General features: G+C 45.9%; 1 protein-coding gene across 2 annotated transcripts in view; it reads right to left on the reverse strand.

Annotated features, from left to right (window-relative positions):
- The window catches only part of TTLL3 (tubulin tyrosine ligase like 3), a 62,658-nt gene that overhangs the window by 24,928 nt on the left and 18,138 nt on the right, over positions 1 to 19,592 (reverse strand). For both annotated transcript variants that reach the window (XM_077451786.1, XM_077451785.1), the window contains exons 2-4: positions 12,131 to 12,247; positions 4,665 to 4,740; positions 2,045 to 2,152 (exon numbers count right to left, since the gene is read on the reverse strand). In XM_077451786.1, coding sequence (XP_077307912.1) covers positions 2,045 to 2,152; positions 4,665 to 4,740; positions 12,131 to 12,142 — 196 coding nt within the window. In that variant the 5' untranslated portion in view covers positions 12,143 to 12,247. The remainder of the gene's footprint in view (positions 1 to 2,044; positions 2,153 to 4,664; positions 4,741 to 12,130; positions 12,248 to 19,592) is intronic.

Raw genomic sequence — 19,592 nt, forward strand, 5'->3', positions numbered from 1 at the left:
TAAAATAATAATAATAAAAATGCCATAAACCTATCCCCTATTTTGTAGACGTTATAACTTTTGCGCAAACCAATCAATATACGCTTTTTTTTACTAAACATATGTAGAAGAATACATATCGGCCAAAACTGAGGAAAAAATTGACTTTTTAAAAAAAAAATTGGAGCTATTTATTACAGCAAAAAGTACAAATGTGTTTTTTTTCAAAATTGTCGCTCTTTTTTTGTTTATAACGCAAAAAATAAAAACCACAGAAATGAACAAATACCACCAAAAGAAAGCTCTATTTGTGGGGAAAAAAGGACGACAATTTTGTTTGGGTTTTAGCGTCGCACGACCGTGCAATTGTCAGTTAAAGCGACGCAGTGTCGAATCACAAAAAATGGCCTGGTCATTGAGCGTCAAGCGTTTTTTTATGCCAAAATGGTGCTGCCAGGAGGAAAGGTTTCTAGGAGAGTTGGCAAAATGTCCAGTGTGCATGAGGCCGAAGAGTCATAACATGCTTGAAGGAGAAGTCCAGCCTGAGCTCATTCGGCTGGGATTCTCCTATGGGTCACAGGAGTGAAAAACTAATTAGTTTTGCACTTCTGTGACCCGTTTTCAGCAGAGAGTGGGCTGAAGTCCGCTCTCTGCTGACGTCACCAAGATTGACTGATAGCCATTTCAGCCTCTCAGCGAGCCGCTGAGAGCCTGAGACGGCTGATCCCCGCCCCTCCACAACTCAGCGCTCCAGCGAGCGAGGAGGAGCAGAGCAGAGAGCTACTAATTGACAGTCAACAGCTCTCTGCTCAGGAACCTGGATAAGTATGAATCTACAATAACCCCCAAACTCATACTTTAAAGAATGCATACAGGTCCACAGTCCAAGCCTCCCAAGTGTCTTCCTCTGCAAGACTTGTCCCCTTTCCAGAGAACACCAACACAGGGCTCACCTCCAGGTCATTAATAAATGCATGTAGGGATATACCAATACTTGCAGGAATACAGTTCTGCATAAAATAGCAAGTTGTGTGCAAAGCTCTGCGCTTCCGGTTCACTTACGGTATATGTGATGATGCTATAAGGGGGGCTCCCCCTACGTGTTTTGTCACAAATTATGTCTTCCAGGGCACATATGATTATTGGACACTTTATTTCACTATTGTTTTATGTGGGCACTTATATGTTGTATTTTGCAGCACACTATATATATATATATATATATATATATATATATATATATATATATATATATATATAGACACACAGTATTTGTATTATATTGCAAATATATATATATATATATATATATATATATATATACAATATACACTATATATATAATTGCAGTGTGTGACAATCACTGCAGTACGCTCTCTTCCTTTGCCTGGGGATGCACACATATGATTTATTCGGCTCTGTTCTGATAGCAAGGCTCCCTGTAGAAGCCACTGTCAAGCAACCTGCCCTGCAAGCCAATGAAGAATGTAACCTGTGGTGGTTAACTGGGGAGAAATGTGGGAGTGTATGGCTTCCACCCCAGGGAATACTGGAGCATGAGCAGACCCCAGGGAATACTGGAGCATGAGCAGACCCCAGGGAATACTGGAGCATGAGCAGACCCCAGGGAATACTGGAGCATGAGCAGACCCCAGGGAATACTGGAGCATGAGCAGAGAGAGTGGTAGGGCAGAAGACAGATGATTGGTTGGAATAGCGGTGCCACTCTCAATAAGGAAGTACAGAGAACTGCGTGGACCATCCAAGCATTACCTTCAATCTATACTTCATTTTTCACTACTGGTTAAAATGGGTAATGTGATCACTAGCTTTCAGAAGCACAGACTGTTCATCATTCATACCCATTGGGCCCCATATATTACAGTCTCTGAGAGATGAACAGTTCTGGTTTTTCATACCAACTCCCTTTTGCTGGAAACATAAGAAGGGAGAGCCAGCCTGACTGGTTGTTAATATGAATTATTTTACTTCCTTAACCTATTATACATTAGGCCCTCCCATCCACAAAGTCCCATCAATGGAGAGTCTTTGATTGTTTTCCTACCATCCTGCTTGTGCTTTTCCACAGCAGACCGAGGCTTCTTCTTGAGGTTCCCAGTAGGAGATGTAGCTCGATGGCCTTCATGATGATTTTGAAGCTTCAAAGAGGTGCCTGGAAAATATATCATATGCCCTGACTGCCTATTCAATGTTTTTTTAATTTTTATTTACAAGCCCAAAATATTACAGTCAAGTAGTCATATAACCAGCAGTGACATTCACAAAGTCATCTCTACAACTTCTACAGTGGGTGGAACCTATATTCAGATATGATGAACCATATCATTTTTATTTAGCTTGGTGAAATTGAAACAGGGACCGTTGGACTCCTTCAGCTGTGCTTTACTGGACTTCTGGTGTGTCCCTGCACCTTTAGGGAGGATTGAGCTACCTCCAGGTATACCTGCCCCTAATGCATACATTGGCGTACATCAGTGCCGGGACAAGGTCATCCAGCGCCCAGGGCAAAGATGCCAAACTGCACCCCCCTTTCCCTTAGGGTTAGGGTCAGGGTGCCCCCTACCCCTGCAATAAACCAGTGTGCCAGGGGCAGCCGCCCCTCCTGCCCACCCCTTGTCCCGGCCCTGGCGTACATGATCCAACATGGAGACTCGATTACAGACTAGAACCCCTAAAAAAAAAATCAGATCTCAAAGGAACCATTTTTTGGTAATAAAGCTAAATAATCAGGAGTCACTGGTCCCTTACATTGGTGGTCAGTAGGAATGATGCTAAAAAAGACAATTTGAAGGAAAAATAGAAATAATGCTAAAAATAATAATATCATTGGTGTCATGTTGCTGGCTCTGCAAAGTGTTATTGGTCCTGGAACAACAGCACCATCAAATGGAAGGTCAACCAGCCACAGTTCAAGGAACCCCTAGCAACCCCCGGAAGAACCCTAGTGTTCCACGGAATCCTGGTTGAGAATGACTGGACTAGGATTAGGACTGCACTATACAGAGAGGCACAGCTTTGGATAGATAAGAGACTACTAATATTTGAGACTATAAAAGACTTTGGAAGTTTGCTAGGATTTCTGTACCTTGTTGTTAGTAGGGTTGTCACCTGTCCGGGATTCACCCGGACAGTTCGGGTTTGGATTCATGTGTCCAGGTTTCAGACTGCCTGAAACCCGGACATATTCAGACTGGACTATGGCTTCCCAGCAGGGTTGCTGGCTGCAGTTGTCTAAGCTGAGAGTGTCTGTTACACTCTTGTTCATGCTGTCCAAAGCCAGCACTAACAATCCCCCCCCCCCCCAAACACACACAGATGGGAGAGTAGAGAGGGCTGGATCTGCACCTCTTCCTCCTGCCCCTACCCCTCTGTGTCTGCCCACACTCCAATCCCCAGGGCTGTGCCTCAGAAAAGGAAAGTGGGGGCAGGAAATTTGAAGTCCAGCAGCCTCAAATACATCTCGATGAGAGGTGCTGACTGCCAAGGGGTGAGCGAGCTCACCATTAATCCCTGTCTGTGACTGAAGTTTCTCTCCTGCCTCTGAGAGAGTACACTAAGGTAAATCAGGGTTCTCATAGCACCCCTTACATCATAGTTCCCCTTTACACCAGAGACCCCAGTGTCCCCCCTTACATCATAGTTCCCCTTTACACCAGAGACCCCAGTGTCCCCCCTTACATCATAGTTCCCCTTTATACCAGAGACCCCAGTGTCCCCCCCTTACATCATAGTTCCCCTTTATACCAGAGACCCCAGTGTCCCCCCTTACATCATAGTTCCCCTTTACACCAGAGACCCCAGTGTCCCCCCTTACATCATAGTTCCCCTTTATACCAGAGACCCCAGTGTCCCCCCCTTACATCATAGTTCTTTGCCTACATCAGAGTTGTCAGTGTCCCCCCTTAGCCCCTGTACACACGGTCGGAGATTTCGACAACCAAATCCGTCGGATTTTGTCCTTCGGATCTTGTCTGAAACTGTTGCATACACACGGTCGGACTAAGTTGTCAAAAAATCCGATCTTTCAGAACGTGATGACGTAATTTCGTTACGATGGGACTACATTCAGGCTAGTAGCCAATAGCTTTGGTGTAGGAATTTGATCTGAGCATGCGTGGCACTTTGTCCGATCAAAATTCTCTACACATGATCGGAGTATGTCCGATCGAACCAGTTGGTCAGGAAATATTTCCAACATGTTGGAAAATTGGGTCCGACGGAGATTCGGATGGAATCAGTCCGATGCATACCACACACAGTCGGATTATCTGACGACACGGCCGGATAGGACACATTCTGACGGATTCTCCGACCGTGTGTACAAGGCTTTAGATCAGGGTTCCCAGAGCATCCCTTATGTTAGAGTCCCCTGAGCTCTCCATTACATCAGAGTCTGCAGATTCCCGCTTTACATTGTAAGGGATCTCTGCGAGTTCAGATGTAAAAGGGGAACTCTGTGGACTCTGATGTAAAGGGGACTCTTGTTATTAACATCATACGATTAGAAATGTTATTTATTAGCAAAATATATGTATAAAAAAAATTGCTGTGCGCCGCTAAAGTGTTCGAGTTTGACTTGAAGAAAAGGTGGCGACCCTAGTTGTTAGTGAAGCCTCCTGTAGGACATATCTAAAGGTAAGGCACAATGTTATGACTCTCCATACCTGATTCATCTACACTTCCAGTCGCCCCCTGTCCTCCATCCAGCTTCTGTGTGTCAGCAGGACATTGAGAGACAAACTGCGGGTTACATCAGAAACAATGTGTTAAAGGCAAGTTGTAGAAAATCTACAGTGCATTTGTGTATTCACAGCACTTCACTTTTTCCACATTTTGTTATGTTACAGCCAGGGCTGGTGCAAGGATCTTTGACACCCTAGGCGAAACCTAATTTTGCCGCCCCCCCCCCCCCCCCCCCCGCTGCGCCCGACTCCACTTTACCCTGCCCTTGCTACACATGTGAACTATCTGACCCCTACACTGACCTCCTGACACATACACTAATCCACCTGACTCCTACTTCCTGCACTACTCGCATCACACTGACCCCTACACTGACCTACCTGATAATTACACCGACCTACCTGGCACCTACACTAACCCACCTGGCACCTACACTAACCCACTACACTAACCCACCTGGCACCTACACTAACCCACCTGGCACCTACACTAACCCACCTGAAACCTACACTGACACCTACACTGACCATCACACTGACACCTACATTGACACTGACACCTACACTGACCATCACACTGACCATCACACTGACACATACACTGACACATACACTGACACTGGCCATCACACTGACCATTACACTGACACTGGCCATCACACTGACCATCACACTGACCCATACACTGACACTGGCCATCACACTGACCATTACACTGACACTGGCCATCACACTGACCATCACACTGACACATACGCTGACCATCACACTGACACATACACTGACCATCACACTGACACATACGCTGACACATACGCTGACACATACGCTGACCATCACACTGACACGTACACATACACTGACACATACACTGACACATACGCTGACCATCACACCGACACATACACTGACACATACGCTGACCATCACACCGACACATACACTGACACATACGCTGACGCATAAGCTGACACATACGCTGACACATACGCTGACACATACGCTGACACATACACTGACACTGGCCATCACACTGACCATCACACTGACCCATACACTGACCCATACACTGACCCATACACTGACCCATACACTGACCCATACACTGACACTGGCCATCACACTGACCATCACACTGACACTGGCCATCCCACTGACCATCACACTGACACATACACTGACAATGACCATCACACTGACACATACACTGACACTGGCCATCACACTGACACATACACTGACACTGACCATCACACTGACCCATACACTGACCCATACACTGACCCATACACTGACCCATACACTGACCCATACACTGACACTGGCCATCACACTGACCATCACACTGACACTGGCCATCCCACTGACCATCACACTGACACATACACTGACAATGACCATCACACTGACACATACACTGACACTGGCCATCACACTGACACATACACTGACACTGACCATCACACTGACACATACACTGACACTGGCCATCACACTGACACATACACTGACACATACGCTGACGCATAAGCTGACACATACGCTGACACATACACTGACACTGGCCATCACACTGACCATCACACTGACCCATACACTGACCCATACACTGACCCATACACTGACACTGGCCATCACACTGACCATCACACTGACACATACACTGACAATGACCATCACACTGACACATACACTGACACTGGCCATCACACTGACACATACACTGACCATCACACTGACACATACACTGACCATCACACTGACACATACACTGACCATCACACTGACACATACGCTGACACATACGCTGACACATACACTGACACTGGCCATCACACTGACCCATACACTGACACTGGCCATCACACTGACCATCACACTGACACTGGCCATCACACTGACCATCACACTGACACATACACTGACACTGACCATCACACTGACCCATACACTGACCCATACGCTGACACTGACCATCACGCTGACACATACGCTGACCATCACGCTGACACATACGCTGACACATACGCTGACCATCACACTGACCATCACACTGACCATCACACTGACCATCACACTGACCCATACACTGACCATCACGCTGACCATCACGCTGACCATCACGCTGACACGTACGCTGACACGTACGCTGACCATCACGCTGACACGTACGCTGACCATCACGCTGACACGTACGCTGACCATCACATTGACACTTACGCTGACCATCACGCTGACACATACGCTGACACATACGCTGACACATACGCTGACCATCACACTGACCATCACGCTGACCATCACGCTGACCATCACGCTGACCATCACGCTGACCATCACGCTGACACGTACGCTGACACGTACGCTGACCATCACGCTGACACGTACGCTGACCATCACGCTGACACGTACGCTGACCATCACGCTGACACATACGCTGACACATACGCTGACACATACGCTGACACATACGCTGACACATACGCTGACCATCACACTGACCATCACGCTGACCATCACGCTGACCATCACACTGACCATCACGCTGACCATCACGCTGACACGTACGCTGACACGTACGCTGACCATCACGCTGACACGTACGCTGACCATCACGCTGACACGTACGCTGACCATCACGCTGACCATCACGCTGACCATCACGCTGACACGTACGCTGACACGTACGCTGACCATCACGCTGACACGTACGCTGACCATCACGCTGACACGTACGCTGACCATCACGCTGACACTTACGCTGACCATCACGCTGACCATCACGCTGACCCGTACGCTGACCCGTACGCTGACCCGTACGCTGACCTACCTGACTCCTAGTTCCTGCATTACACACAAACTCCCTCCATACAGCTCAATGTAGATCAGGGAAGAACCACCCTCCTCCTTACCTCTGCTCTTTGATGCTTCAGCGACCATAATCCGAGCCTCTCCTCAGCACTGGGTGTGCAGAAGTGTTCAGGAGTCCATGCCAGCGCCGTCCTCCCGCTCCGCCTCCACGATGTCCCGCCAGGGCCAGGCCAGCGCCGTCCACCCGCTCCACGATGTCCCTCCAGGCCAGCGCCATCCATCCACTCCATGATGTCCCCGCCGGGCGGGAGGTCAGCTGACAGACCTCTCAATGCTCCCATCTCCGCCGAAAGCCCCGCCCCGCCCCTCCGCTGCACTCATAGAGACACACAGCGCCGCTCCACAGGGACAGGATGGAGCAAAGGAGTCCCTGAGCGGCGCTGTGAGATAAACACATGTGAGCACAGCGGGGAGCTCAAGGGGAAACATGGGGGATTGGTGGCGCCGGCGGAAACACATGTGAGCACAGCGGGGCGCTCAAGGGGAAACATGGGGGATTGGTGGCGCCGGCGGCACACAGGAGAGGAGAGCTGAGCTCACACTGGACAGAGGCCGTGGTTGCGCCCTAGGTAGTAGTGCGCCCTAGGCGGCTGCCTACTTCGCCTAGTGGTAGCGCCGGCCCTGGTTACAGCCTTATTCTAAAATGAATTAAATTAGTTATTTTCCTCACAATTCTACAAACAATACCCCGTAATGACAATGTGAAAGAAGTTTTTTGAAATCTTAGCAAATTTAATAAAAATAAAAGATGAAAAAAAAATCACATGTACATACAGTAAGTATTCACAGTCTCTGCTCAATACTTTGTTGAAGCATCTTTGGCACCAATTACAGCCTCATGTATTTTTGAGTATGATACTACAAGTTCGGCACACCAATTTTTGGGCAGTTTCTCCCATTCTTCTTTGCAGGACCTCTTAATCTCCATCTGGTTGGTTGGGGAGCGTCGGTGCACAGCCATTGTCAGATCTCTCCAGAGATGTTCAATCGGGTTCAAGTCTGGGCTCTGGCTGGGCCACTCAAGGACATTCACAGAGTTGTCCCCGTAGCCACTCATTAGTTATCTTGGCTGTGTGCCTAGGATCGTTGTCCTGTTGGAAGATGAACCTTCACCCCAGTCTGAGATCCAGAACGCTCTGGAGCAGGTTTTCATCAAGGATGTCTCTGTACATTGCTGCATTCATATTTCCCTCGATCCTGACTAGTCTCCCAGTTCCTGCCGCTGAAAAACATCCTCACAGCATGATGCTGCCACCACCACGCTTCACTGTAGGGATGTTATCGGCCAGGTAATGACCGGTGCCTGGTTTCCTCCAGGCATGGCACTTGCCATTTAGGCCAAAGAGTAAAATTTTTGTTTCCTCAGACCAGAGAATTTTGTTTCTCATGGTCTGAGAGTCCTTCAAGTGCCTTTTGGTAAACTCTAGACAGGCTGTCATTTGCCTTTTACTGTGGCTTCCATCTGGCCACTCTACAATACAGGCCTGATTGGTGGAGTGCTGTAGAGATGGTTGTTCTGGAAGGTTCTTCTCTCTCCACAGAGAAACGCTGGAGCTCTGTCAGAGGGACCATGGGGTTCTTGGTCACCTCCCCGACTAAGTCCCTTCTTCCCCAATCACTCGGTTTGGCTAGGTGGCCCACTCTAGGAAGAGTCCTGGTGGTTCCGAACATCTTCCATCAACAGATGATGGAGGCCACTGCGCTTATTGGGACTTTTTCTGTACTCTTCCCCAAATCCTATCTCGGAGGTCTGCAAATAATTCCTTGGACTTCATGGCTTGGTTTGTGCTCTGACACGCACTGTTAACTGTGGGACCTTATATAGACAGGGGTGCGCCTTTCCAAATCATGTCCAATCAACTGAATTTACCACAGGTTGACTCCAATCAAGTTGTAGAAACATCTGAAGGATGATCAGTGGAAGCAGGAGGCACCTGAGCTCAGTTTTGAGTGTCATGGCAAAGGCTGTGGATACTTATGTACTTGGGATTTTTTATTTTTAATAAATTTGCAAAGATTTCAAACAAACTTCATTCACTTTGTCATTATGGGGTATTGTTTGTAGAATTTTGAGGAAAATAATGAATTTAATTAATATTGGATTAAGGCTGTAACATAAAAAAATGTGGAAAAAGTGAAGCACTGTGAATACTTTCCGGATGCACTGTATTTTTACATGAATTAATATATATATATTCCTTCTCAGATTGTAAGCTCTAACGAGCAGAGCCCTCCGATTTCTCCTGTATTGAATTGTATTGTAACTGTACTGTCTGTCCTCATGTCATAAAGCGCTGTGCAAACTGTTGGCGCTATATAAATCCTGTATAATAATAATATATATTTATAGCACTTTTCTACCTGCTATTGGATGAAAATGGTGAGTCAGACATCTTGGGTACACTCTGTAGAACATCATACTAGGATATTTTTTGAGACAGGAGCCAATTAGCCTATTACATACAAGGACTTAAAGAGGAAGTAAACTCTGATGGAATGTAACATTGCCTGATCTCACATCCTCCTGCACCCAGGGCCATCTTTAACATGGGGCAAAAGGGGAAGCTTTCCTGGGCCCAGACATTGTTGTGGGGCCCAAAGCAGCTGAGCTGCCCCTTGAGCCTGTGCTGTCCGCAAATAGTTGATAAGTGTATTTGGCGGACTTGAATGTTGTGGGTGCTGGTAATTGGTTGGGTGTTATGTCTGCAGCCTGTCTGTGTGGTGATTGGCTAGCTCGGTAAGGTAAACCTTGTTCGGGGAGAGGGCTTGACAGCCCCAGATACAGTCACACCGACCTCTCTTTCTCACCATGTCTGACAAGAAGCAGACCATCGCCCACTGAGGAACTTCACCCGAGGGTTTGGCGGGGTATGCCTGATGTTCGCCTGATATCCTCTGGACACTATTAAGGTGCGACCGTTAGGGGGGGGTGCAGGGGTCTGTGGAGGGAGGGGAGGGGGTCCTATGTAATCATGGGGGTAGTCTGGGGAGGGGATCCTGTGTAACTTTGGGGGTATTATTGGGGAAGGATCCTATGTAATGATGGAGTTGGGTCCTGTGTAATGATGGGGGCAGTACGGGGAAGGGGATCCTGTGTAATCATGGGGGGAGTATGGGGAGGGGATCCTGGGTAATGTTGGGGGTATTATTGGGGAAGGGCCCTATGTAATGATGGAGGGGGGGTCCTGTGTAATGATGGGGGTAGTATGGGTGAGGGGTCCTGTGTAATGATGGGGGTAGTATGGGTGGGGGGTCCTGTGTAATGATGGGGGTCTTGTGTAATAATGGCGGTTTTATGGGGGAGGGGGGTCCTGTGTAATCATGGGGGTAGTATGGGGAGCGGATCTTGGGTAATGTCAAGGGTATTATTGGGGAAGGGCCCTATGTAATGATGGAGGGGGGTCCCGTGTAATGATGGGGGTAGTATGGGTGGGGGGTCTTGTGTAATAATGGGGGTTTTATGGGGGAGGGGGGTCCTGTGTAATGATGGGGGTAGTATGGAGGAGGGGGTACTGTGTAATGATGGGGGTAGTATGGAGGTGGGGGTCCTGTGTAATGATGGGGGTAGTATGGAGGAGGGGGTACTGTGTAATGATGGGGGTAGTATGGAGGTGGGGGTCCTGTGAAATGATGGGGGTACTATGGAGGGGGTCCTGTGTAATGATGGGAGTAGTATGGAGGAGGGGGTCCTATATAATGTAAGAGTGAAATTGCGTGAGGGGGAGCAAAAAATGTTTGCCCAGCGTCCAATCAACATTAAAGACGGCCCTGCCAGTTCCTGACCCAAGGCTTGTTACTTGATTCTGCATCCTGTTTACTGTTCTGCCTTGTTCCTTCTCATTTGAAACTGACCTTGACCTGGCTCCTGTTTTTGCTCTTTGTCTCCTGAACCTGTTCCTTCAGTGCCCGGCTGTTGCTGTACCCTGCTCGCCTAACCACGTTCCTGTTGCTTACTCTCGTACGTTCTGTGAGGACATCTGACAAGGGTTTGCTGCTCTTCAGCTTCTGCCTCACTGCAAGATCCAACTCTTCTGCTGGCCATAACTTTCTACAGGCACCCAGGCCACTCCAGTCTAACACTGTCATTACTTTCTGGGGGAAAACAGGACAGGGGGGTCATCAGTTCTACCTCTACCAGGTATATGATAAAAGACTCCTATGGGCAAAGCACTGGTTCACTTTAAGGCTCCATTCACACTTGGCGTTTCCGGCAAACATGCATTTTCTGTGTGCTTTGTTGCTTGGCAAATGCGCTAAAAACGGCTTTTTGAGGTTTTGGGGCATTTGCGAAGAGTAGGGCAACCCATTTAAGTGAAATGCACGAAGAGCAGAAAAACCCCAAAACGCACCAAAAAAATGAAAGGTACGCTCAGGTGTGAACCCAGCAAAAATCATTCCAAGACAGCAACAGGGACCCCCTGTGATTTACTCACATAGCAATCTGTACAACAATGTAGCGTGGTAGCTGGCAGGGCATGCTGGGCTTGTAGCTGGAGGGGTGCCTTAAGGCTCAGTAATGACTGCAGAGCGGAGTGCCATTGTTCCCATATCAAACATGAACATAAAAGAGCATTCACCTGGGTTACCATAGTGAGGGCTGGCTGCTCGAGCTATTGACGATTGTGTGGTGTCTTCAGACTGACAGGTCCATCATTCTTGCTCGCTGCGGGGAGGACGATTGATACAGCAACCATCTGTGTAATGAGGACAAAGATAACCCAGCAACTCCAGGAAAACACACTGCAATTACTAAAGGGAGCAAGCCACCTAGCTTGCTATAATCTGAGCTTTTCGCATTATATCACAGCCAGGTTCAGCAGGTTTTTCACACTGCTTCTGCTTTTTTTTTTAGACCTCCCTATCAGAAGGCAGGGTTCAAACCCACAGAAGATAAACTAAAAATAAAAGCCAGCAGGCTGCATTCCCTGTCATAAAAACATACACTATATTACCAAAAGTATTGGGATGCCTGACTATACACACACATGAACTTTAATGCCACCCCAGTCTTTTACCCTGTACACACGATCGGATATTCCGACATCAAAATCCGCTGGATTTTTTCCAACGGATGTTGGCTCAAGTTTGTCTTGCATACACACAGTCGCACAAAGTTGTCGGAAATTCCGATCGTCAAGAACAAGGTGATGTACAACACATACGACAGGACTATAAAGAGGAAGCTCAGTAGCCAGTAGCCAATAGCTTTCCTCTCGTAATTTATTCTGAGCATACATGGCACTTTGTGCGTCGGAATTGTCTACACACGATTGGATTTTGTTGTGGGAAAATTTTATATCCAGATCTCAAACTTTATGTGTTGGAAATTCCGATGGAAAAAGTCAGATGGAGCCTACACACGGTCGGAATTTCCGACAACACGCTCCGATCACACATTTCCTGTCGGAAAGACCGATCGTGTGTACAGGGCATTAAGGCTCGTACACACGATACAAAAATCAGAAGTAAATTTTTGTCCGATGAACGATATCTGCCAATTTAATGGTGCTTTCGACAGCCGATTCCGTTTTTTCATCCGACAAAAGCTGGATGTGCAGACTATAAAATTTTTGTCATACGTGAACCTCAACTTCTGATTTCCGTTTAATCAGTACGGTTTTCGGCCGAAAAAAATCGTAAGAGCAAGACTACACTTGTTCAGAAACTAAACAACACATACAAAACTATTCAACACGTTACGTCACTTCTGAAGTTTTGAAATTCGTTACGTCACTTCTAAAGTTTTGAAATTCGTTACGTCACTTCTGAAGTTTTGAAATTCTGTTGTATGAGAATTTTCGTATGGTGAGTAACCACTTCACTTTTTGACATAAGACTAGCATGCAACAAAAAACGGATGAACGGTCATCTGAAAATCTGATCGTGTGTACAAGGCTTAAGCCTGTAGGGTTCAATATTGAGTTGGCCCGCCCTTTGCATCTATAAACAGCTTCAACTCTTCTAAGAAGGCTGTCCACAAGGTTTAGGAGGGTCTATGGGAATTTATGTGTGGGCACTGCGCTAATGGAAAAAAAAACCCCGTGCTGCCAACTTAATATTCAATAAACATGAAGAGGGGTCTTTTGCATGATAACGCCTGTTGTGTTCTGAGACACTATGATATTTATATCCTTTTAATATATTGGTTATGTGTTCACCTACTCTTATTATCAGAGTTCTTTAAGTATGTCCAATATACATCAGTCCGCATGGGCAGACTAATGCATATATGACATGAGTAGTGTCACATGTTATGAGGTCAGTGATTTCATACTCTACCTGTAGGGTTTAAATAAACTGTGGATCGTTTCTTTACATTGTTTTTTGCAAACTGACATGCTCTACATTTCCCACAGGCTACAAAACCCTTTTCGACCCTGACAGATAGTTTGGACGGAGGATCTAGAAAACTGATTCTCAACTTGGGTTCCGTGGAACCCCTAGGGTTCCTCCAGAGGTTGCTAGGGGTTCCTTCAGCATTGGGCCATTTCTGCCTCTCAGATAAGTTCCCACTCCCACCATTGATCTTTTTAGCCATCTGTAAGGAGGCAATTATTCCCAATGACCACAAGTGTAAGGACCATTCTTCCCACTGACCATCACACTAATGTATCATGAGTTGTAGATTTCAAATTTTTAGCAGGGGTTCCCGGAGACCGGAGAACTATTTCAAGGGTTCCTCTGTGTTGAAAAGGTTGAGAAAGGCTGATGTAGAATTTTTTGAACTACATTGTCACCAAAATTGGGAGCCCTCCTATAAATAAAGGAGCTTTTTCGGGGGGGATTACAGATATTAATACCTTATCCATCCTGAGAATATGCCAATGTCTGGAGAATATGCTCTCCATTTCCTTAGACGGCTTTCGCACTGTGCTGCCTAGGGCGTCGGCGGTAAAGTCTCTTGTTTTAGCAGCGCTATTCGGCCGCTAGCAGGGCAGTTTTAATCCCCCCCGCTAGCGAGTGAAAAGGGGTTAAATCCACCTGAAAAACGCCGTATCACAGCGCTGCCCCATTGATTTCATGGGGAGCAGCGGTGGAGGAGCGGTGAGTTCAACGTTCCTTCACCGCTCCAAAGAAGCTGCTGGTAGGACTTTTTGCGACACCCTGCCAGTGCACCACTCCAGTGTGAAAGCCCTTGGGCTTTCACACTGGAGTGAAAGTAGCCACTTTTATTCAGGAGCTATTTTTATCACTGTAGCGCCTGAAAATCGCTGGCAGTGTGGAAGGGGTCTTATACTGGCAATTCAAATCTGAGGTGAAGCACCACTGCTTATTATCATCTTTATCATGATGGATCCTATTCTCCAAGCATTGGTCCTTCGGGATGGCCAACGAGATTTTTAGCACCTTAAAAATCCCAAATTATATCTTTACATTTCTACAGATAGAAATGGCCATCATCTTATGTTGTTGCGCAGCATTCCACAAGGTCAGCTAATGCGCAATAGATCTATCTGTACCTTTGAATATCCCTTCTGTATAAATGTCCTTTTTATGGTATATGATTGTTCTAGAAACTCATCCCGCATACACATGACTGGTCTTTCCGCCAGAATAAACTCTGCCGGTTTTTCCGACGGAGTTCGACTGAAACTGTCTTGCGTACACACGATCACACCAAAGTCCAATCGTCTAGAAAGCGGTGACGTACAACACATACGACAGGACTAGAAAAAGGAAGTTCAATAGCCAGTAGCCAATAACTACCGTATATACTCGAGTATAAGCCGAGATTTTCAGCCTCTTTTTTGAGGCTGAAAGTGCCCCCCTCGGCTTATACTCGAGTCATCGCTGTCTGCCCGCTCGATCAGCGTGTCGAGCAGACAGACAGCGGCCATTCTGATTCAAAAGCCGCGCCTCCGGCTCCGCCTTCGCCTGTGATAGGCGGAACACTGAATTTCCCAGCAGCCTGTGTTCCGCCTATCACGGACGTCGTATCATCCTCGTACTACGGACGAGGATGATACGACGTCTGTGATAGGCGGAACACAGGCTGCTGGGAAATTCAGTGTTCCGCCTATCACAGGCGAAGGCGGCGGCGCAGCTTTTGAACTTTACAATGGCCGCCGACGAAGAGGGCACGGGACGGCACGGCACGGGACGGGACGGGACGGGGGCAAGGCAAGGCACGACACGGGACGGATGCAAGGAGGCAAGGCACGGCACGGGACGGAGGCAAGGAGGCAAGGCACGGGACGGAGGCTCGGGACAAAGGTAGGCTGGACACACACACACACACACACACACACACACACACACACACACACACACACGGTTGGAGACACACACAGGGATGGATGGATGGATGGATGGAGACACACACACAGGGATGGATGGATGGATGGATGGATGGAGACACACACACACAGGGATGGATGGATGGATGGAGACACACACACACAGGGATGGATGGATGGATGGACACACACACACACAGGGATGGATGGACGGACACACAGGGATGGACGGACACACAGGGATGGACGGACACACAGGGATGGACGGACACACAGGGATGGACGGACACACACACAGGGATGGACAGGCATGTCTCACCCTCGGCTTATACACGAGTCAATAAGTTTGCCAGTTTTTTTGGGGGTAAATTGGGGGCCTCGGCTTATATTCGGGTCGGCCTATACTCGAGTATATACGGTACCCATGCTTTGGGTCCGTCGGAACACCATACAGACGAACGGCTTTCCCGATAGGAATTGATTCCGTCGGAAAGATTTAAAACATGTTCTATTTCTAGGTCCGTTTCGAAAAAAAAAAAAGTCTGATCAGGCATACACACGATCGGAATATCTGATTAAAAATTCCGTCTGACTTTTTCTGCCGGGAAGTCTGACCGTGTGTACACAGCATCGCTGTCAAAAGTGCAGTTCCTTCTATTGCGCATTAGCTGACCTTGTGGAATGTTGCGCAACCACATAAGATGATGGCCACTAATTGATAGGTAACTATTTCTATCTGTAGAAATTTAAAGATATAATTTGGGATTTTTAAGGTGCTAAATTAGAACAAAATCCTTTATAAAAAGTAGAAATTTATTAAAGCAACAAAAATCTCTTTCATCATCTTTTACATCTTTATCCATTCCTTTGTGGAATCAACTTTCAAGCTTGGGAACGTAGCTAAGGATTCCTGGTATAGGGTAAAAGTTATATTATATTTAACCCCTCTGGGTTTAAATTTGATTGGGGATTGTTTGTTGCCCCATGTCTAATTGTCTTCATCACTCCACCCCTAAGTTTCTGGACCTTTACCAGTCAGTGGCTATACTCTGTATGGAGCCTCAATTCATATGCAAATAGCTTTTGTACATACAGGTAATTATTATGACCAATTATAGCTTTGGCGTTGTGCATTTTTCCAATCGATGAATGTTTTTCTAATTTGTAATTTTGTGTTACATATCTCTGATGTTTCTGTGATTGTTGATTGTCCTATTTTTCAAAAAATTCTGTTTATTTCTAGCGCTCACTGTGCCTGATATCAATTAAATCTCCTGAAGAAGCCAATTACCAAGGCGAAACATGCAGAGATGAAATCAGTCAGCACATGTATTAGTACTGTAATATCAATATCTACCTCTTGTATGTTTGTTTTTATTGCTTTAATAAATTTCTACTTTTTATAAATGATTTTGTTCTAATTTAGCACCTTAAAAATTCCAAATATATCTTTAAATTTCTAATTATCTTTCAAGAGATGTGATGCTTTAACTTTATTAGATGATAAATAAAATACATTCTCTCCTTATTTCTATCTGTAGTTTTAAAATACATTTTGTGGCTAAAAAAAATATTCTTTCCTATAGATAGTCAGATCCAAGAAATTGATGGTATCGGTGCTGTACTGGCAGTCTAATTTAATATTGATTTTATTATTGTTAAGACTATTTGTCTCCTTCTGCAGCATTTAACCACTTCAGCCCTGGACCATTTTGCTGGTCCAAGACCAGACCACTTTTTGTGATTCGGCACTGCGTCGCTTTAACTGACAATTGTGCGGTGGTGCGACGTGGCACCCAAACAAAACTGACGTTCTTTTTTTCCCACAAATAGAGCTTTCTTTTGGTGGTATTTGATCACCTCTGCAGTTTTTATTAAAAATAGAGCGACAATTTTGAAAAAACGCATTATTTTTTACTTTTTGTTATAATAAATATCCCTCAAAAATATATAAAAAAACATTTTTTTCGCTCAGTTTAGGCCGATACGTATTCTTCTACATATTTTTGGTAAACAAAAATGCAATAAGCGATTATTGATTGGATTGCGCAAAAGTTATAGTGTTTACAAAATAGGGGATAGTTTTATGGCATTTTTATAAAAAAAAAATCTTTTTACTAGTAATGGCGGCGATCAGCGATTTTAATTGTAACTGCGACATTATGGCGGACATATCGGACATTTTTGGGACCATTGACATGTATACAGCAATCACTGCTATATAAATGCACTGATTCCTGTGTAAATGACACTGGCAGTGAAGGGGTTAACCAGTGGGTGGCAGTGTAGGGGTTAAGTGTTCCTAGGGGTGTGTTACTAACTGTTGGGGGCTGGGCTTTAATTCAGTGAACACTGATCTCTGCTCCAATCACATGGAGCAGAGATCAGCGTCACTAGTTGCTAGGCAATACGGGGAGATGCTGTTTACAACTGCATTTCCTCATTCAGCCGCCCTGTGAGACGATCGCGGGTATGCCCGCGGCCATCGAGTCCGCGGGACCCGCGACCGGACTAACGGGGGTCCCGACCAGCACGTGAGCGCGGCAAATTTAAAGGGACATACAGGTACGCCCATTTGCCTGCCCGTGCCATTCTGCCGACGTACATCGGCGCGCGCTGGTCGGGAACCGGTTAATGGTCATTTCAAATTCTCTTAGTCAATGTGGGGTTAATGGAACAGTTGGACGATTAGGTCAGTCCATTTTAATTCCCACATGAGTAGTGTGTTATATTGGGGGAGTATGGTGAGACACAGTAATGTGCATGCTGTTGTTAACCATCTAGCCGTCTGTGAATATTTTATCATTTATAATTACAATTTTAACTGGCAGAAGGCGGGATAATTGGACAGGTGGACAATATGGCGGGGGTCCATGTCCATTCACTTAAAAGTCCGCCAAATTTGCTCAATATGAGTTAAAGTTATGAGGAGGAGGATACGTAAGCTTCGTTGCTGTGCCTTGTCGCCACACCCTGTGACGAAGTCTGAAGTGACGAAACGCGCCGGGACGTGGCTACACGGCAATGCTGAGATGGTGACTCCATGTGTATGAAGGAAGCTATGAGAAGATCGCAACACTGAGTCACCTGGCTTGTTTGTAATTTTAACCAAGCGATTTTGAATCTTTTATAATGTAAGTGCATTACTTTTAATAAACCGATTCCCTTAAGGTGTTTTTACACAATTTCTATCCCCACATGTGGAGAGTGTCTTTAATAATCTGGATGGAGATTGGTGTGTAAAAGTAAAAACATCTAATAAGGTGATATTTGCCAGACACGAGAGGGAATGGCAACAGCATCTGGTGAGCTTTATTCTTAACCACTACAATACAGGGCACTTTCGCCCCCTTCCTTCCCAGCCCAATTTTCAGCTTTCATCGCTCTAGCGCTTTCAGTGACAATTGCGCAGTCATGCTACACTGTACCCAAATTAAATTGTTATCATTTTGTTCGCACAAATAGAGCTTTATTTTGGTGTTATTTATTCATGACTCCGTTTTTTATTTTTTGCGATATAAGCACAAAAAAAGCGGAAGTTTGGAAAAAAAACAATATTTTCTTTTTTCGATTTTAAAAGAAATCCAATAAAATCAAATTTTGTCATAAATTTAAGCCAAAATGTATTCTGCTACATGTTTTTGGTAAAAAAAAAAATCCGTTAAGTGTATAATAATTGGTTTGTGTGATCACGGACATATGTACACAAATGATCATGTACATATGTGTGCAGATAATCATTGGGACATGTGATTTTAGTGGGACATATGTGGGGGATATGGTTTTATTATTAGGGACATGT

The sequence above is a fragment of the Lithobates pipiens genome, unplaced genomic scaffold, assembly GCF_037356315.1.
Source record: "Lithobates pipiens isolate NorthernLeopardFrog02 unplaced genomic scaffold, aLitPip1_a1.2 Scaffold_23, whole genome shotgun sequence".
Taxonomy (NCBI): domain Eukaryota; kingdom Metazoa; phylum Chordata; class Amphibia; order Anura; family Ranidae; genus Lithobates; species Lithobates pipiens.